Consider the following 21106-nt stretch of genomic DNA (forward strand, 5'->3'; position numbering starts at 1 on the left):
TTCTAATGGTGGGAGGGAAAAGAAATAATGATCAGTTATCTCATTAATAATGTTCATTTTCTCTTCCAGTATTGCCAGCGAGTTGAGTTATTTATTAAGCATGATAGTTGGGCTTTAATATATCAGATGTAGATTCCAGTCACAGAAGTCTAGTTTAATAATTGGGTTTCTTTCTCCCTCATTTTGACTAATAGCATACTTATAGCAATTATTAAAATTCATCATAGCACAAAAATAAACCATTTGAAACCTCACCAAAAATGGCGGCACAACAGAGCTCTGCTTAGCATTTAGTGGAGAATTCAGAACAGTTTCTTGGAAAACAAGGAACAGCTTCTCTGATAATTCAACAGCCACCATGTGAACATGGACACTCAGTGAAAGCCAGGAGTGCTTCAGGTGAGCCAAGGCAGTGTTGAATAGGGTGCTGTCACTAAAAAAGCACATTCAAACTTCACGGGAAATTCCCTCTGAAAATGCAAATTCATATGTGGTTCTTCAGCTACAGGTAGTTCAGCCAAGCCATGGCAGTTTACCAGCACTGGCAGAAAGTTGTTTCAACACTGCATCATCAAACTGTTCTGGAGACTTCACAGTCTGCCTTGGAATGGCTGTAGGTGCCAAGTGGACACAGCTTCTACTGTGAGGAACTTAAAATCCTCCTTACTGCTCTTCCAGACTCTTTAAAGACAAGGTTTAACTTCCAGCATGAGCACAGCTCTGCAGAAGCTCATTGACCCTAAAACCTATAGGCATCAAGGCACCCAGCAGAAATCCTGCACATTCTCACCATGCCAGAGAGAAATGGGGCTTATTCAAGGACTGACAAATAGGCAAGACTTTGAGGGGTGAGAGTGGAATGAAAATAGAAAACTTGAGTAAAGCCTGGTGTTTATAGCTTTGGGAGAAAGAGCAGCAGGACTGTAAGCTGCATGCTCACCATCTCCTCCTCCAGGTGCACACAGGGATGGAGCAGCCCCAGTGAGGGGTTTCAGGCATTGAAACCACTGTAGACTTGGAATCAATTCACAAGTGAAAATAAAGACAGAATAATCACAGAATCCCAGACTAGTTTGGGCTGGAGGGACCTCCAAGCCTGCCCAGTGCCACCCCTACCATGGCAGGGACACCTCCCACTGTCCCAGGCTGCTCCAAGCCCCAGTGTCCAGCCTGGCCTTGGGCACTGCCAGGGATCCAGGGGCAGCCACAGCTGCTCTGGGCACCCTGTGCCAGGGCCTGCCCACCCTCACAGGCAGGAATTTCTTCTCAACATCCGACCAAGTACCTGGTTACACAGACACCAGGAACTCTGCAGCAGGCTGCAGCGAATGTCTGCTGAAATATGACGCACAGAATCCACCACAGGTTCCTCCTGCACACATTGCCTGCACTCCTCTCAGGACACAGCTCTCAAAACCAGTCCCAGAGTGCTCCTGCTGCCCAGGAGGAGATGGGAAAGGGCTGTGCCCTGGCTACAGCCTTGGCAAGAGCTCAGCAAGAGCCATGGGTGTCACCGCAGCCCGAGAGACAGAACAGGGAGAGAATTTCTATATGCCCTTTGAAGCTAAGAAGGGACCAGTTGGTGTCTGAACAGCATTCCTTCACGCCTCCCCATATTATCTAAAAGTAGGAGACTTAGCAATTAAGCAACCCTCAGATGAATAATTGAGGAAAACTAAAGACTGGAAAGATACCAAAGGCTTCCCTCACAGGACTGCAGAGTGATGCATTGTTTTGGAACTGCAGATAAACCAGGCTACAAGCAACCTCATCCTCTGGCCACTATCTAAGAGCCAGGAGGAAAAGACTGGAAGCAAGAAGACACCAGCTTACTAAAAGTTTTGCCCTGAAACTCCATTGGCACAGGAGCCCCAGGCTTTCCTGCATGATGCTTCGTGACTCCACGATGCTGTTACAGCCACGCTCAGCTGCTGCACAGCCCATGCCTCGTTCACTTGAGCAGCCTGAGCCTGGGAACACCAGAGAGCATTATCAGAGCACAGGGAATGCTGCTCTAATTGTTGGTTTGCAATGTTATGTGGATAAATGATCATCTGGGGAAAGAAACGTGGTGTATGTATAGTTAATCTACTTAGAATTTGTTGTAAATTAATCATATTGAATATTAAAGCTATTCCCTATTCTCACATTAAAATAACTCCTCAGTATTTTCATCTGATCTTACCAGAAATGATGAAGCTGGACTTTGCTGTCCACCTCTCCCATTCTTCTGTCCACCTCTCCCATTCTTACCTCTTGCACTGCCAGGAAAGTGCTAAATAGAGGAATTGCCAGCTCCCTGCAGCAGAGAGCTGATCTTCTGGGCCCTGTGACACACAGATGAGGGAGTCAAACCACAGATGCCTTTGGAGGCTAAAATCCTGTGTCTCTGTGGTGCTCAGAGCAGTTGGTCCCAGGCAAGAGGTGAGCAGCTGCACAGGTGACCCGAGGGCTGTGGGGAGTTTGAAATCCCACAAATTTTGTTCATGTGTCAAATCTGGGCTCTGTTTCTTGTGCTCACCCCATAAACTCCATAGGTGAACACACTAAAAATGGCATCCCAGAGATCCCTGCAGATCAGCCAAGTGCAGATATCAGGTCAAGGACTGGACTTTCTTACCTTGGAGATCCTTTCCAGCTTTTATGATGCCTGACTATATAAACTGAAGCTGGTCTTTTGCTCATACTGCATTTTTGTCATAGCTTCTGAATCAATCTCTTCAGAACATCAGCTGAACAAGTATTGCTCTCCAGGCAGCTTCTCACACAGTAGAGGGATGGGCAATAGAAACCACACAATGTTTTTTACAAAGGTGTGTTTGTTCTTTCCTAGGACAATTTTGGAATCAAGTGCTGTAGCACAAACATGTTTTTCCAGGTTTACAAGAGCCTCTCACCTTTACTGGTTCTGCAAAGCAAATTGGGTGCTGAATACCACTCACATATGAATTAATGGCCAATTGGCCAAAACTCCTTTCTTGTCTCCAGCCCAGCTTAGCCATGACTCTGCACACTCAGAAATCACAGGGCAATGGAAGATTTGTCCTCTTAACAGCAGTAATGCAAGATGACTGCAGATGAAATTTTACATTCTAATTAATACTTGGTCCCCAGTGATGCTCATGAGCGTCCTGGCTGTTCAGAGGTGTCCCAGCTCCCTCAAACACAACTGCACCAGCCAGGACATCTCATTTCATGGCCCGTGGCAGCAGAAACGCACTGCTCTGAAAGGCTCTGAGGCCAGTGGGCCGCACTACAGAGCAGATAATCTCCAGCAGGGGTTGGAGGAAGAGTTCTGCTTTGAGCTCACCTGAAGATGATCAATAGCTGCACCCACCAAATTTGTTTTGTTGTTGCCCATCAGAACTAAGGAGAAGAATTTCTCAGGAGCTCCTGCCAACCATTGCCGTGAGCTATTTGAACTCATGTCCTTGTCCCTTTCCCAGGTCTGCTGTGTGAGGAGCCACCTCCACAGTGCTATCAGACACCCTGGGACCACCAGCCCCTCGCTGGAAGGGTTCCAGCCAGGTACTGCCAGCTCTGCGTGTGCTGGGGATGTCACCTCCTACACACACACCTCATAAACGCCCTGTAAACCCCCAGCACTGGAGTGCTGCGTGTGCATTACTATCAAGTTATGTCACTGCTTCCATAATAAAATTATTTCAGTGGGTTGTAAGTCAGCTCTAAAACTCTCTTTGGGCTAAAACTTGGCATGTCCACATATGCAAAGACACTCAGCCTGATTTCTGGGAAGGGGAGAGACTGTGCATTACTCCTGAATTCTGCACAGGGGCAGAGGGTATTCTCACGGGGAGAAGCTGCAGAGGACCCGTGAGGCCAGTGGGGGAAGGCAGAGACTGCTGGAAATGGGACTGCCACAAACCCACCCATCACTGCCATTCCAGCCTCCTTTCCATCCCCCAGCTCCGGGAAAGGGGTACAACATCTTGTCTGCTCTTGGGGACGGTGAGCGGAGGGTTATATGTTTTCCCAGCTCTGTCTGAAACTCAGAGCGTACAGGGACACTTCAGAGTCCCCCTGCATAGGCTGCTTCAAAGGAGGAGTCCTTGGAAGCTCACCGGCACTAAACCCATCCTTTAAACAAGCTTTGCTTTGCAAGAGTTTGGATGCTCCTTGACTGTTACTGCAAACTGCAGAGAGAAAACATGTTTGCAGTGCCAGGACTGTCGTGGGATGTTGTGTTGTTTCTGTAGAAGTTGGACTTTTCTGTTCCCCCTATCATGTAGTGGTTCTGCGCTGCCCTTCCCTTGTGCTGCCAGTTATCCCAACTCCTTCCCAGTTGCCTTGGAGACTAATGTATCCTTTCTCAAATCCCTCCCCGGTGCCCTGTCCGTCACTCAGCGCTCACACCCTTCTCTCTAGAAACTTCCAGCGAGAGCGTTGAGTGATTGGTTCAGGGACCAGGGCCCCACCCTCAAGTTATCCCCATTGGGGTTCTCCCTAAGTCAATCTTTTGTATTCCACTCCCCTCTAAAACTCTATTCGCCCTAGGGTCGACTCCTCCCCTGTCTCCCTCCCTCCTTAGAAGCTGTTGCAAGTGTTTCCCCCCTTCCCTGTCCGGCTGTCGGTTCCCCTGGGACCCAGTGAGCCTGGATTCCCCACAGCTGGAGAGCGCTCTCTTTTTTCTGCTGGCTGCAGCCATAAGCCATGCCACGTCCCACTGCAAGGTGTGGCTGCTGTCACAGCACAGGGCGTTTGCCTTAGGCCCTGTCCCGAGCCATGGAGATCGGGACAGTGCTGCCCTGCTGCGAGCGGTGCTGGATAGCTGGCCGGGCTGTCCGAGAAGGACAATCCTTGCCCAGCTTGACCGCTTCACTGGGACATGGCTGCTGTTAAAGAGTGTAAATCCCACTGCTCACAGAGGTCCCTCCTGCAGGGCCCTGCGAGCTTGGCACTATCACAGCAAGAAGAAATCTGCCGCTGGAAGCTGCATCCAACACTGCCTGCACAGTTAGTGGGAAGAGGGGAGGGATTTTTAAGAAGCATAAAGAAAAGGGGAGCATAGAGAAAAAGGGAGCCTCCTGCTGCCTCTTGAAATCTCCCCAAGCCTGAACAAGCTCTCTTTGGGGCTAGAGACTCCCAGAAGCAGAATGGGGCAGCGCCTGCTGTAAACACAGCATCCTTGTGATGTCTGCAGCTGCAGGTGTTTGTACACTTGACCTTTTGTGATAAACAGTAAGGACATTTCCTTCATACTTACTTTGCAAATCTTCTAGGAAACACACCAAACTCCAGACAGTCATTTGCTGTGATGTTTTTTCCCTGAATAACACAAAACTCTACCTTTATATCAGTGTTCCTCTGGTTTGCTGGATCAAAATCCACATCTGGCCTGAGGGAGATGAGTCATTTGCCTGGGTGCTTCCACTCCTGCTGCAGCCCTGAGATGGTCCACATATAGAAAGAAGAAATATAGGGAAAGAACTATAACAATGTATTATCATGTAATCAGGTGGTAAAAAAGGGGAGTGTAATTGAAAGTAAGGGTATTCTTCTTTAATTTGATGCAACTATATTCAGTGATATTAGTGGTTTGAGCATTGCTGTACATCCTGCTGTTATGTTTGCCCAATTATCCCATCATTAAAAAAGCCAAACAATATTAAAAGTAGTAACAATTTTGATTGAATAATTGAAATGAAAAATATAAAATTGGATACAATATAATTCGATTAAAATAAGGGATAATTTGGTTCCAATAATAGTGCATAAGCAAGAGATACCACGGGGTATGGAGTGCAGGTTTCAGTGACCCTTGCCACTTCACGTACAAGCTTGCCAAGTGAAAGTCACCCCTTATATGCCATGTGTCAATGCCATCTCCTCCTATTTTTGGTTTGTCACTTTTCTGTCTCCGCCTTTATTACCACCCTTATCACGCATGCGCCACCACTGGGTTTGGTGGTCGCACAACTCTTTGGGGCTCGTCACTGATGAAGGCCCTGTAGTCTTCTTTGTTGTCCTGTAATTCACCTTTGGGTTACACATGCGCACCAAGCCAGTACAATGTAAGCCAAGACTAACGTATCACTGCATCTGCATATCAAAGCGATAAGTCCCTTATAATTAGCATTTTCTGGGACCCAACCAGGTTCTTGGTCATTTTTAGCAACTGTATCTTCAGCTTCTTTCCTGTGGTCCTTGAGAACATCTGCTGGGAAAAGGGGGGGTGGAGCCCCTCCTTTCCCTCTCCTCTTTGGCATTACTATTTTTAACTTATTTTATTATTTCCAGATATTAGTTACTGTATCAATATTGATTACTGTTTCAATTTTTATCAGCAGAATCATACCTATTTACCACACTCCAAACTAGAAATTATCTGGTTCCACCATGTGGACTGAGGAGAATGTAACAGCTCCATCTTTTCAGAGACGAGGCAGCACTAGGACCACAGTGATTGTTTCACACAGTAGACCCGAGCACACAGTTTGCTCCAGCTCGGAGCATGGGCTCATCCCAGCCTAAGAACTCCTGAAGGCTAAATTATTAGAAATAGCATTACCACAGGATCTATGATGGCTATCATGAGATAATCATCACACATCTGGATTTTTAAGACACAGAGCGTTGTCTGGTGCTTTCCAGTCCCTGGTGACATGACCTAATAGCAACACGTCCCTGGGGCTGCGCTAGTGCAGCACTCTGTGCTGGGGGAAGGAGGCACTGCTAGGCTGGGAGAGCACACAATTGGCAGCCCATGGCTGTGATTTACACAAAGCTGTTTGTGTCTTGTAAATAGATTTCTTTTCCTTCAGTGGTCGGGAGCCAGGAGATGCATTGGTCAGCAGCAGAACAGAGAACATCTTGGTGCAGAGCCAGGAGCAGGGGAAGGACAAGCCTTCCAGCACAGGGTACTCACATGGCTTTTGAAATGAAGAGCTGCAGCAAATGTGGAAGGGTAAATAAGGCCAGGAAATATTTTGCTCTATGAATGAACTCCCTGCTATTTATGACGCAGAGTTTCCAGGGATGTTGCTTTGGAGCTGGGCTCCTGCTGGGCAAATGATTCTTCCCAAACTGAGGTGGGTGCCATGTTATCACTCCCTGGCTCTACCTGTCACTGTCTGGCTGCTCCTCAAAGCTCTGGCTTCAGCCCAATCTTCTGCCTTCTGAGCAGCAAGATTTAAATGGTCCTTATCATTCAAATGACTTGACTTCAAATTGAAATGATTTGATTATTTTAACAACTGATAAAATCAGCTCCCTCTGATCTAATGGTGTTGGTGTCTGGGAACAGTGCAGCCAGGACTGAGATGCTCAGTACAGGCTGCAAAACCTGCTGGAAATGCATGACAGCATTTAGGTTGTTTATGACACTCCCCTCCCATTTTCTCATGCTGTTCCTGCACCTGTACTGGGTGGACGAGGCTGTGCATGCCCTTTGAGCAGAGATGAACTTTTGGGGTCAGCTGCCTAATGGCCAGGAGGTGCCAAACTGTTTGGGTCACTGGTGTCTTCTGCCTGCCCTGCAATTCATAGCCACCATTTCTCTCACCTCTTATTTCTTCTCCCTGGTACCTCTGCCACTACTTCAGCTTCTCAAACCTTTTTTTCTGTTTCTCCTCCCCTCTGGAAGTTGCCAGATCTTCTCTTCCCAAGGAAGTGATGTGGGCTCATTTTCTTTTTCCAGTCTTCACACCTGGTTTGTTCCTTCCATGTGCTGGAAGATGCATTGGCACATGGATGTGGAGAAAACATCAGAGAGTGAACCAAGTCATGTACACCAAGAGAGATTAGATTATGTTATCACTGGGTTGTTTAGAATCATGGAATCAGAGAATCCTTAAAGTTGGGAAAGACCTTCACAATAATCAATTCCAACCATCAATCACACCATCACTATGTTCACCACTAAACCACATCCCAAGTCCCGCATCAACATGTCTTCTGAGCTCTTCCAGGGATGGTGATTCTACCAGTGCCCTGGGCAACCTGTTCCAATGCTTTACAACATTTTCCAAGAAGAGATGTTCCCTAATTTCCAATCTAAACCTCTCCTGGTGCAAGTTGAGACCTTTTCCTCTTGTCCTGTCCCTTTTCCCATGGGAGCAGAGCCCCACCTGGCTCCACCCTCCTGTCAGGGACTTGTGGAGAGCCACGAGGCTCCCCCTGAGCCTCCTTTTCTCCAGGTTGAAACCTGGAGAAACTCCAACCCACAGTTCAAGTTGATTCAGAGGAACCAACAAATCTGTTTTAGGTACTGGTAAATGATGCTGGCTGTTCTTAGTAGTAAAAACCAGAAAACAAATGAGATATGCCCAGGAGCTCAGTGTGCTTAGTTGTGCTAGGAAAGAGCCCACTCCAGACTCCAGTGGTGCAAGCATCAGCACCAGATTTTGCCTGGGATAATCTCTGTGAATTCCTCCTTCAACTTAGGCAGCTGAAATAATAACTGATCCACATGAACCAAATCTTCACAGTGGGTACATTTCTTCCCTACTGTTTCCAAACAAAAATCAAACATAAACAGTGAGAAATTATTTTATCTCTACTAATGAGTGGCAGCATGAGAACTCAGCAATATGTTAAGAGAAAATCTCCCTGGTACACTGAATTACACTTTTCCTGGAGTGAAGCAAGAACCCCTGTGATTGAAAAACTCCCTTTCCAGACTCAGAGATTGTTTTTATAAAGTATTAAAAAAAAAGCATAATGTTCCAAAACTCAGCCAGGAAAGCAGCGGTAATAATTCTTCCCTAATGCCTCTGAAATTAAGTTACACTTAGACTGATTTTTTTCAATTTGGAGTGCATGTATACACAATATTGCTAACATATCCCTGCAGTAGATGTGTGCAGTGTGTGCTGCACTGCCCAGCTGCTGGCTCTGTCACCCCAGAAACTGCTGCTCCATCCCCACGGGCTACAGGCCCCCATGGGCAGGGCTGGGGCGTGGGGGCTGCTCCCCTGCACGGCCTCCCCTTCACATCCCTGCCAGAGCCATGGGCAGCTGCCTGTGGCCCCCGAGTGCACTCAGGAATTGACCACTGCTGCTGGAGGCCTTGGTGCTGAGCCCCTGAATCATCTCTCACTTGGACATGCTGACAAACAAAGGAGGAACAGGGCCTCAGTGGCCCGAAGAGCTGCCCACAGAACCAGCAGGACCTGGACGAGTGGGATTGCAGAAGCGGCGCGGGGAGAACATCCAGGCAGGCTGCCAGGGGCTGAGGCTGGGGCAATGGAAAATCTGCAGTGGGAAGGAAGCAACACAGCATCTGGTATTTTGAAACACAGCTAGAGTTTTCCTGTGCATTCTGACTATGAGTCACCAATGGTAGGCTGTGAAATTCCTAATACCTGTCTGGCCCTTGGGGCTGAGCTGTGGATGAAGCTGTGGGAGGAGACCTGGGAGAGATCCTAGAGTGAGCCAGGGGCCCTCATGTCAGAGCAGAACCCAGAACAGCGGGAAGGGATCCATGGCAGCCTCGCTGCCCCGCTGCTGCTTCCATGCCCTGCAGGGCAGTTTCCCAGCCTGGCCTGGCTGCAGCTTCTCCCAAGCCTCTGCAGGAAGGCATTGGGTATCAGCTGCCGCGCAGCCCAAACTCACCAGGGATCTCCTGCATTTTCCCGGTCCCCAGTCACATCCTGAGATGTGGCTGCTTGGAGGAGGTAAAGCCATAGCCAGCCCCAAAGGCCTGGAGGGATCAGGCTTTTACCAATCCTTATCCATGTTTTGGAGAAGTATTGCCTCCTGAAGAGGCCACCTCCTGCATGTGCAATGATTCCATCTGATCCAGCTGTGCCTCTTCCTTTCTCAAGGGATGGACAGAGGGGCTCTATGGAAGGCGGCATTTCCTGCAGGAAGGGAGGCGATGCCAGGCACAGTCACAGGAGGTAATTGCTGTGCCTCTGGGTCTGAGCCCTGCTGAGGCTTGAACTGCCCTCTCTGCAGCTTGGCACTGCGGGCACAGCCCGGACAAGACGGGCACAGCCCAGAGGAATTGTCCCAAGCAGGCTCAGGGCACTCGGGTACTGAGCTGTCCTGCTGGGCTCCCTCCGTGGGAGACACGTCCCGAAACCTGGGAGCGGCTGCACAGGGTGCCCATGGTGGGGAAAGGGCCGAGGGGGAGAGCAAGGCTCCAGTGTGTTCTGAGAGGGCCTGGCTATGTGCCCGTGGGCTGTGGGAGCTGTTCCATGGGCAGGTGGGCAAGCAGGAGGGAGGTACGGAGGTTGGGAGAGACAGCTATGGCACTGCAGATTTCCCCAAGCATTTAGTGAGGGTTTCCTGTGTGGGAGGGAGAGAGCCCCAGGGCCCTGGGCTGCTCCAGCTGCCCCTCCAGGCATGTTGCACAGGACCTGCTGCCCCTCCAGGCATGTTGCACAGGACCTGCAAAGAGCGTGGAGAGTGACCAGGAGGCACAGGCTCCCACAGCCTTACCCCACCCCCTTGCAGTGTCCAATTCCCCAAGGCAGAAGGGGATCCCAGCACACCATGGAAATGCTTCTGTAGGATCTGTGCTCCCTTCTCGACTGGGATCATGACTTGGATTAGTTGGAAATGCTGGTGAATGGTGCTTTGAAGACCTTGCCAGATGTTGGAGGCATGTTCTGAATGTACCTTTCCTGACAGAATAATCTGTGTCAGTGTGGCAAGAGCTCACTCATGAGCCAGTTCCCTTAAGTTCCTCTGAAGGATGATCAGTTCTGGAAACCTTACCCTGCTCCCTTCTGGAGCCCTGAGGGATCCCACAGGATTGATGTCAGTGGGAAGAAGGGGCATTTAGCTGTCCATCCTCCTCCCATGTGCAATGACACTGTGGCCTTCTGTGTGCTCTGTGCAGCCACAGAGAAGAGCAGAGAGGGAAGGGGCTGGGCCCAGGGCTGTGCCCCGGGGCTGAGCCTTTCTCAGCTCATTTGCTGCCCCCAGGGAGCCTGAGATGCTCCTGCTGCCTCTGCCAAGCCCTGGCCCTGCCTGGGGCTGGGTTTGGAGGTGCTGGCAGCTCCAGGAAGTCCTTTCTGCCCCCGCTTGCCTCACAAGGGGCTCCTTCAATCCCAGTGTGGGGCCACTGCAGGCACAAGGTCTCCCTGGCCCTGCTCCTGAGTGGAAGGCAGAGCCAAGGGAGTGCCTTGGAGGGCACCAATCACCCAGGTGCCCTCACTGCCACTCGGGCCTGAAGGAGAATCTTCAGCAGTGCCATAGGAGCTGTTCTGTCCTGCCTTTCTTTGCAGCTGAGCCTGTTCCTAAAGGTGAACTGGCTTCCCAGCCCACGTTCAGGATTGAGCCTCTGGGAGAGGGTGAAGGTACGTCAAGGCCTTTCCCCTGGGAGAGCTGCCAGCTCAGAGCCCTAAGCTCAGCCAGGGGGGCATCTCTGCAGGCGCCAGGACAGAGCCATGCACGTGTGTGCCCTCGCCCTGCACGATCCACTCACAACTTCTGCTCAGCACTGGCAGATGTTTGGAGGAAGGTGGGCCCTGGCCCAGTGGAAAAAGCCTAGATGATTTGTTGATTTGACCTGATTTTGCATAAGCATGACGTTCTGAACATGCCATCAAAGTAATGGAGAATAGTTCAGTCTGTTAAGGTGTACTTTTTGTTTCTCAAGTGATAGGCCAAAAGGCAGGACAGAAGGAGGTGTTTCCCCAAAGAAGCCAAGGCCAATTGGCATCCCCTGCTGCAGGAAGGAAGGCCAAGCCAAACACAGGCATGGGCACGGGCACAGGCTCAGAAGGTAATTGCTGTGCCAGGCTCAGCAGGGCTCAGCCCTTGGCAGGGCTGGGTGGCTGCAGCTCTTCCACTAGGGCCTGCCCTTGCACAGCCCAGCAGCAGCCAAAGCTGGAGGCGCCTGTGGAGTTCGTTCACAGCCCCGGGGAAAGGGGACTCGTGCACCAACGTCCCTCCTGCTGCAGCTGCTCTGGAGCTGGCCCTGAGTGTCCAGAGGCCCAAGGCACAGGAGCAGCCCCGAGCGGGAGCCCTGCCATGAGCCCAGGGCCAGAGCCAGCCTTGGCTCCCGACTGGGCAGGGGCTGCACTGGGTCCTGACAGAGCCTGACTCTGTGCCCTGGGGCTGGGGGAGCTGTCACGGGGCAGGGAGGGCCAGGGCTGGCAGTGGCTGCCCAGGGATGGGTTTGGCCCGTGTCCCTCCAAGCAGCGACTGCCCAAGAAGCTGCACAGCCCCCGGGGTCTCCTCCCGGCCTGCTGGGGTTTGTTGAGTGGTACAGCCTGTGCCAAGGGGCAGCAAGGTGCCTGCAGGCTCCAGCTCTGGGGGAAACCGAGAATGTTCTGCCCGCATCCACCGTGCTGCCAGCTCAGCAGTGCAGCACAGCATGGGCTGACCCTCCCCATTGCTTCCACAGGTGCAGCAGCTGGAACCACAGCACATGTTCCTGATGCCCAGAAGGGCCTTGGAAAGGGTTTCTGTAAGGGAACAGGCTTCTGGCTAGGGTTACTGGCAGGCCTGCTTCTCTTGGAGCTTATCTTCATCTTATGCTGTGTCCGAATTTGGACTTGCTGGAAGAGAAAAGGGTGAGTGTTTAGTTCACATTTCCCTCAAACAGCTTATTTTGAAATTGTATTTCAGACAGTAAACATTGCCAGTGAGGCTGCAGTGTAGGTGTGGCCAGTCCATGATGGTCCAAAGAACTCTGCTGAGGGTTCTGCTGCTGCCCAGAGCTTTCATTGGCCTCCTAATTGCTGGGCCTTGTCCTGGGGGGCCCGCTGGGGCTGCAGCCAGTGCTGGCTCCCACTGAGGCTGCCTGGCCAAGAGCAGCCCCAGGGGCACAGGACAGAGGCAAAGCACGGTGGGGAGGAGAAAGAGCAGGGACGAGATTGCCCTTGAAAGGCAGAGGCACTCTGGGGCCTGCTCCTGGCCAGGGAGCCTGGCCAGAGCCGTGCCCTGCAGGCCGGGGCCTTGAGGGACAGCTGTGCAGCTGGGCCAAGCTGTGCAAGCAGCTCCAGCCGTGCTGGGGAGCCTTGCCCGCTCTGGGCCCTGCTGTGCAAGAGGCTCCCTTTGTGCCACTGGCAGCTAGGGCCTCAGCCACCTCCTCTTTCCACAGTTCCACCTCTGGACAGGAGTTGTAAGATGGTGGCTGCACCTCACACCCAAAGAGCAAGAGCAGCTCATCCAGCAGTTAGAAGAGCCTGGGCAGCCCTGTCAAGAGTTCTGAGAAGAAGACTCCAGAACAGCCATTGTCAAGGAAATCTCATATTCTCCTGGAGATCCCACTGCCACCTCCTCGTCCCATGTATATCCCCAAGCTACTTCCATCTCTTTTTTGATCCTCCTCTGTCCCGTCCCGACTTCTTCTATAGACCCCAGGAGCAGCCCAGCACCCTCCAGCCCCTCCTGAGTCCAACTTGTTGTCTCCTCTGCCCTTGAACCCCCTGGTCCTGCCCTCTAAACAACACTGAAGTTATCCCCGCTCTCTGCCAGTCTGGGTGATGGCCCTTTCTTTAGTTGCACTACAGGGAAGGTGCCGTCACCCCAGTGTCTGGGTGGCAGCAGCAGCAAAGCCCAGCCGGCAGCAGCACTGGCTGAGCTCCATGGCCAGGAGCAGCCGTGGATGCCCACGGTGTGGGCAGGCAGGAGCCAGGCAGGGGCTGCTGTGACCAGCGGCAGGGTCCCCAGGGCTGGGGGAGCCCAGGGGGCAGGCAGCAGCATGGGGCTCCTGAGAAAAAGCAACCCCAGTTGCTTAGTTTTTCACTTTTCGATATTAGAAATTTGTAGAAATATTTCAAAATATTTTTTCTGTAGACAGACACCCCCAAATATTTCTTCCCAATTCCTATAGTAGTTAAAGATTTTTCTAAGTAGTTTTAGAATCCAAAAAAATGACCTCATTTTGTCTTCACTTTTCATTTTTAAAAATATTTAGAAATATCTCTTGTATAGAGAAATCCCCATATGTTTCATTCCTTTTTCCACAAGACATCTGTATTTTTGAAACTGGTTTTAGAGGTCTGGAAAATATTTTCCCCTTATACAATAAAAAAATAAAATTGCATTTCAGTGGTAATCTTTATTCTAGGAAGAAGTAAGACCCCTTCAGCCCACCAGCCTGCTGCAGAGGCTCTTTTTCCACAGGATCTTTTTATCTGGTCACAACCAACATGCATAAAACCTTTTCCCAGATATTTCCTGGGATTTTGGACAAGCTAACGTCTTAGTCTTCTCAGACAAACTTTGAGCACAGTGGGAATGTCTTCAAGTTACCATCTTTGTTTGCTTCTGGTGGAACTCCCTCAGTTCTAGAGCAGGGCCTTCTCTCAGCTTCCTGCTGCCCCCGGGCTCTCCTCCCACCCTGCGGGGCTTGGTTGGGTGGCACAGCCTGTGCCAAGGGGCACCAAGGTGCCTGCAGGCTCCAGCTCTGGGGGAAACCGAGAATGTTCTGCCCGCATCCACCGTGCTGCCAGCTCAGCAGTGCAGCACAGCACGTGCTGACGCTCCCCATGGCTCCCACAGGTGCAGCTGGAACCACAGCACATGTTCCTGATGCCCAGAAGGGCCTTGGAAGGGGTTTCTGTCAGGGAACGGGCTGCTGGCTGGGGTTCCTGGCAGGCCTGCTTGTTTTGGAGCTTATCTTCATCTTATGCTCTGTCTGAATTTGGACTTAAGAGAAGACAGTGAGTGTTTAGTTCACATTTCCCTCAAACAGCTTCTTTTGAAAGTCTACTGTACATAGGAAACTTTGCCAGTGAGGCTGCAGGGGAGGTGTGGCCAGTCCATGACTGTCCAAAGAACTCTGCTGAGGGTTCTGCTGCTGCCCAGAGCTTTCATTGGCCTCCTAATTGCTGGGCCTTGTCCTGGGGGGCCCGCTGGGGCTGCAGCCAGTGCTGGCTCCCACTGAGGCTGCCTGGCCAAGAGCAGCCCCAGGGGCACAGGGCAGAGGCAAAGCATGGTGGGGAGGAGAAAGAGTAGGGACGAGATTGCCCTTGAAAGGCAGGGGACGGGAGAATGTCGCTTATCGGAGGAAGCCCCAAAGAGCGGCTGGAAGGGGTGCCGGCTGATCAAGGACCCCCAAGGAGTGGAGGGAGGGTGTATAGGCTGATGGAGTGTCCCGAGGAGCGGTTGGGGAGTGTAGGGGTGTCCGTTGGTGGGGAGGAGCAGCCGGAGCGCTTGCACGGTCCGGTGATGGGGAGACCGGCGGGGCCTGTCAGAGTAGGCTCAGCCCGGCCGGTGGGTACGGCTAACGCTGCCCGCCCGCAGGACCATGGCGCAGTTCCTGTTCGAGGTGGACCTGCGCGGGCTGCTGAAGCTGGACACGCTGATCCCGAATGCGCCGCCTACACGATGGCAGCGCAAGGCCAAGGAGAGTGGCCCCGGGCCCAGTCCCATCGGCGTGTCGCCCATGAAGCCGGCCAGTTGCTCCCACAGCTCCAGCAAGACGCCGTCCAAGACACCCGGTGAGTGCCGGCCCCCAGCGACAGAGGTTGTGTGCGGGAGCCTCGCCCAGGATGCTTGTCTGTAGCCATGGGGCTCTGGGCTCCCTGCCACGCTGCCCTACTGGCTGCTGCTCAGGCAGGAGGAGGTGGGCTGTGCTCCTGACAGCCACCCACCCCCTTGCCAGCATTAGGGGCAGAGCTCTTAGCACTGGGGCTGGCGAGCTGCTGTTTGCCCAGCTGAGCCTTGCTGGCACAGCTGAATGCTAGGACGAGTGTGGGCAGGACTGTTAGCTGACAGCTTTACATCTTGTGAGCATTTTAGTATCTTCCCCTTATCTCTGGACTCTGGAATTGTTGCACTAGACCCAAGGAGTTGCACCACACTGTCCCTAATCAACTTGGTGGCAGGGAGGAAAATATAAGTTAGTTGTGACTGGGTGGCATGACACCTCAGAGTCCTACTTGTCTGGTGGGTGTGATGTGGAGGAGTGTTGGGTTTGCTCCCATGAAAGCTCTAATACAGGCTGTTAAATAGCTGTAAGACAATATTTTCATATGTGAATGCAGGTAAATCTGGATCCAAAATTCAAAGCACCCCCACAAAGGCTGGGGGGGATCGCTACATTCCCAAACGCAGCACTATGCAGATGGAGATGGCAAATTTCCTCCTAACCAAAGAGAATGACCCTGATGAGGATTCCCCTACCAAGAAGGTGAGCATGTTGCTAAGTTACAATTACTTCACAACCGCTACTCCTTCCTGCCCCTTTACTCTATCAAGTGGGCACATGGGACTGACAAGTCCCAGCCATCACTACTTGCAGCTCTGGGCTTCAGGAGCCTAGGATGAGATTGAAGCTGTAGAGACTGCCATGCACTCTAAGCCTATGCTGCTTCTAGCAGCAAAATCTACCTTTGACTAATGAGGCTTTAAAATGTAGCAGGCAACAAAAACACAAAGCTGTGAGCCTATGCAAAATGAAACTGCTGGTGGTAGCTATTCTAGGACAATGTCTCCACAGGGAACACTTCTGGAATGTTTTACACTGTGTTCTGAAATCTGTTTATGAAGCATTTGGTGGCTTTGTGGCTGTGGCTTTTCCCACTGGCAATGACACTGAATTTGCCATTGTGTGAAAATGTGAGCAGGATGATGTATGTAAGTCTGAGGGAAAACTGCTTTGACCTGCCTCTGTGTGACTGACCCTTGCAGCACAGTCAAACATCTTCAGATTCTAAGAGAAGGGGACTTAGGTGTCTGTTTAAATTGCAGTGTGGGAATTGTTTTAAATGCATTGCACTGAGGGTGATTTGTCTCTGTAGGAGCAACAGAAAGCCTGGGCAGTGAATCTGAATGGTTTTGATGTAGAAGAGGCAAAGATCCTCCACCTCAGTGGAAAACCACAGAATGCTCCAGAAGGTATGATACAGAGTCTGTGTGAGCTGAATCAGCAGGAGAGATCAGGTTAGGGGAACAGCAACACAGAGACTCTGTGTGTGGTCACAGGAGAAATCAACTGGTTTCTGAGAGCTGTACAGGCTGGAGTCTCCTTTCTTACGGTTCCTGAGGTCGAGGGAGGGCATAACAGTTACAGTGAATTTATTTAGGAGACTTGTTATGACTGCCAGTTGGTCACCTGTTTCAGGGCTTGCAAGGGTCTTCAGGGCGGAGAGAGAAATGATAATCTGACCTCATGTTCAGAAGGCTTGATTTATTATTTTATGATATATATTACATTATTACTATACTAAAAGAAATAGAAGGAAAGTTCTCAGAAGCTAGCTAAGCTAAGAATAGAAAAAGAATAAATAAACAAATTTCTGTGTCTCAACAGAGAGTGAGACCCAGCTCTGCTCTGAGTGGTCAGTAAATCCAAACATTCACCCAAGACCAATCACGCATCCACCTGTTGCATTCCACAGCAGCAGATAACCATTGTTTACATTTTGTTGCTCAGGCCACAGCTTCTCAGAAGGGAGAAAAATCCTAAAGAAAGGATTTTTATGAAAAGATGTCGGTGACAGTCACCTGTACTGCAGGTTCCAAGCCTTCATGAAGTCTGTAAGAGCATCAAAGTCTCTGCTGTGCATTTTCTAGCTTAAACTGCAACTAAATATAATGGGATTCAAAAACCCAAGTGTTTGTTAAATTTGTTTCCATGAATGAGCAAATTGTGGCTCACCCCTGTTCAGCAGTTCATTCTGCCAGTGATTTTCGTGCACGGCAGGCTTGTGAGTGTTTCTCTTAGGACTTTATTTTCACTCCAACGGATTCCTAGTTGGGTGGGCAGCACTCAGCTGGGAGGAAACTAACTCGGTTAACAAACCTGTTCCCCTGCACACAGGCTATCAGAAAAACCTGAAAGTGCTCTACAGTCAGAAAATGGCACCTGGATCCAGCAGGAAGAAGAGCAGATATATTCCCTCAAAGCCAGACTGGGTCTTGGATGCACCAGAGATGTTCAACAACTACTGTAAGTAGGCTACAGGGTTGAGTGCTGGGCATCCAGAACATTCTGCATTGGATTGCTGTTCCTAGGACAGTGTGACTGGGCTGTCTGTATTATTTTGTGTACCCAGGCTAGCACAGACCACTTCTGGAGTGTCCCTGTGTGGCCTTACAGGGACAGTGGTCTAGGGCACTGTGTAGGTGCCTTGGAGCAGGGTACCTGGCCCCAGCAGCTGGGCATAGTGACACTCAGAAGGCTGCCCCTCACCTGTACGTGTGTCTGTGCACATGTGCACCCACACCTGCTGCATCAGCACAGGTGAAGGGCAGGGCTCTCTAGCCAAGCATGGTGTGACTTGCATTGCTCTTTCAAATTGTAGATCTGAATCTCACAGACTGGAGCTCCCAGAACTTCCTGGCAGTGGCTCTGGACAACGCTGTTTATCTGTGGAATTACGGTACTAGGGAGATTATCCCCCTACTGCAGACGGAGCATCCATATCCTTACATTTCCTCTGTGTCATGGATTAAAGATGGAGACTATCTTGCTGTTGGCACAAGTAGTGCTGAGGTTCAGGTGAATGCAGGACTAAAACTAGAGGTGTTTTCTAGGGATTGACAGAACTGTGGGGCCTTGGCTGGCAGAGGAAGGATGCCATGCACCTGAGTTGTCTTCCCTGGTGTGGGGTGGAACTGCCCAGTGTGCAAGGCAGGGTTTGGTTTGGGGGTTTTCTGATAAGTAGCGTAACCTTCTGTGCTATAGTCATGAGATACACATTTTCTCTGTTCCCTTACTGAGTAAGCTGAGAGAGCCTGTACAGTGAGGTTCCTAGGGCATAGAAACAGGATTGGGTTTCTTCTGAAGAACTTTTTGCTTTGCCTCTCCAGCTATGGGACGTTGAGCAATAGAAATGTCTCCGAACCATGACCAGCCATTGTGGCCTTGTGGGAACCCTCAGCTGGAAAGCTGCATCCTCTCCAGGTAAAGCAGCGGGTCAAGGGCAGTTTCCAGTTGTGTCAAACTCCTATCCCTCAATCTACATGTGGCATGGGTTAGGGATGGCAGAGAGAAGTTTGTCCTGGCTTGGGATTCTTATTTAGCCTTATCTGTTGGGGCTGTGAGGAGAAGGCCTCTTTCCTGTATTGCAATTTGTGCTGAAGTTGTAAAGAGCTTGTGTGGGTGTTTCACTCACACCAACAGACCTGTGTTGCTGGTAACACTGATTGAAACCCAGTGGCAGGTATAGCAGCCTTGCAACAACAAAAATGGATTTGGGTGAAAATGTGCAGCGTGACTCTGTAAGCCTTCTCTTCTCTCTGCAGTGGTGCACGGACTGGGCAGATCCATCACCACGATGTCCGAGTGGCTGAGCATCACGTGGCCACCCTTGCTGGCCACACACAGGAGGTGTGCGGACTCAAATGGTCTCTGGATGGCCACTACCTGGCCAGTGGTGGCAGTGACAGTCTGGCGAACGTCTGGCCATGCACCCAAGGTGGGGGTGGAGACTTTGCTCCTGTACAGACCTTCACTCAGCACCAGGGTGCTGTCAAGGTGAGCACAGAGCTGCCACAGGCGGATATGTGTGTGCAAGGCAGGCATGCAGCACTGGCTGGGTGCAGGTTGCCTCTTGTATATTTTAAAATGAACTCTCCTCGCTCAGGCCTGGCGTGGTGCCCATGCCAGATGAATGTTCTAGCCACTGGAGGTGGCACTAGAGACAGACATATCTGCATCTGGAACGTGTGTTCTGGCGCCTGCCTCAGTGCTGTTGATACCCGTTTCCAGGTGAGATATGAACATCAGCTTGGAGGCAAACACCTTCTGGCAGCACACCTACACAGAGCTGCTGGCTCCTCAGGCCCAAAGGCACAGGGAAGGAGGGGGACCATGCTCACCTCCGAGTGGTGAGCATCAGCGCAAGGACCTCGTCTCACCTGTGTTACTGCCTCTTTGCAGGTCTCTTCTATCCTATGGTCAACAAACTACAAGGAGCTCATTTCAGGCCATGGCTTTGCACAGAATCAGCTGGTTATATGGAACTATCCAACAATGACCAAGGTTGCAGAGCTGCAAGGTAGGTGGACAGGGCCTGGGTGTGGGGGGGCTGTTAGAGGCTGGAGACAGCTGCACTCCTTGGTTTGAGCCTGCAGCATCACTGATACAGGACAGTATCCGGGGCCATGCTGCTAGGAGTAAAGCATGCCCACGGGGCTGTGGAAGAGATACCACTGATCCAAGTATGTGCTTGGGGTCTGAAATCACGCTGCCACAGCCACTGGGGGGACAGCTGTGCAAGCTGGCAGGGCTCATGGGAGCATACAGGAGTAAATGTGCATGTGCTGATCAGCTCAGCCCGGATTGCACATTCCTTCTCCTCCTCAGGTCATACTGATAGAATCTTGAACCTGACCATGAGTCCTGATGGTACAACAGTGGCCTCAGCAGCTGCTAATGAAACAGTGCAGGTCTGGAGCTGTTTTGAGATGGATCCCATAAAGAAGGAGAAAAGAGAAGGCAAACAGTGCCAAAAGTGGGATTCTTCACCAGAGCATCCGCTGAGAGCACGGGATTGTTGTGGGGAGGGGGATATTTGGTTTTACACACTGTACAGTATTTTAAATGTCAATGAACTGCTTAACTTGACTTTTTCTTAATGGAGTCTGATGGAAGAAAAAGCCATGGCTCCTAAACCCAAGTCCTCCCTGAGGCTGGGGATCTGGGCAAGGAGTGGAGACCTAGGTCTTAAGGGCCAGTTTAGAGGCCCCTGAGCTTAGCACAGCCTAGCAGAAGGATGCTGTGCAAGGGCTGTACTTCTGTTTCTGTCCCAGCTAAGACAGATATGTCACCTGCCCCATCTGGATGCTGACTACAAGCATAGCAGCTCCACCACAGGCTCAACTGAAAGCACAACATGGCTGTGGCCTCAGTTTGTGTTGTCCTGGCCTGTCTCACAAGCCCAGAGACACCTTACCATGGCTCTGCAGGCAGATCTCAGTTTGTCTTGTTAGCTACAGGCAGCCATCACTGCCTGCCTATGGTGCTGGAGTAGAATAGCTGTTGGAAAAAAAAGAAGGGAGAGAAATATAGAGCAACAGCTGTAATCACCCCAAAGGCTGGAAAGGGGCTGGCTCTGGCATGAAGCCTGATGCAAAAAAAAGGTTAGCTTACACTGCCACGCCCAGCCTGGATGTCATGCAAGAGCCACGCAAAGCACCACCAACCCTGTGCTCAGCCTTCGGTCACATATTCTTCCAACAACTCTGATGTCCCTTCCCCTCCTGCTGACAGGAGGCCCTGGTGCCTCATTGA

The 21106-nt window shown here is 51.0% G+C and overlaps 1 protein-coding gene and 1 pseudogene across 1 annotated transcript in view; both read left to right on the top strand.

The window, feature by feature from the left end:
• The window catches only part of LOC128945957 (olfactory receptor 14C36-like), a 51363-nt gene extending 46695 nt beyond the window's left edge, over window positions 1–4668 (top strand). Inside the window, exon 3 of the mRNA XM_054289890.1 lies at window positions 4663–4668. Within this exon, the coding sequence (XP_054145865.1) occupies window positions 4663–4668 (6 nt within the window). The remainder of the gene's footprint in view (window positions 1–4662) is intronic.
• A 10504-nt stretch (window positions 4669–15172) lies between these two features.
• Window positions 15173–20356, top strand: LOC128945958 (cell division cycle protein 20 homolog; annotated as a pseudogene).
• Window positions 20357–21106: the final 750 nt, after the last annotated feature.

Source organism: Melozone crissalis, unplaced genomic scaffold (genome assembly GCF_028551555.1).
Source record: "Melozone crissalis strain CALT ecotype California unplaced genomic scaffold, PUWL_Pcris_2 ptg000068l_1, whole genome shotgun sequence".
In the NCBI taxonomy this organism is placed as follows: domain Eukaryota; kingdom Metazoa; phylum Chordata; class Aves; order Passeriformes; family Passerellidae; genus Melozone; species Melozone crissalis.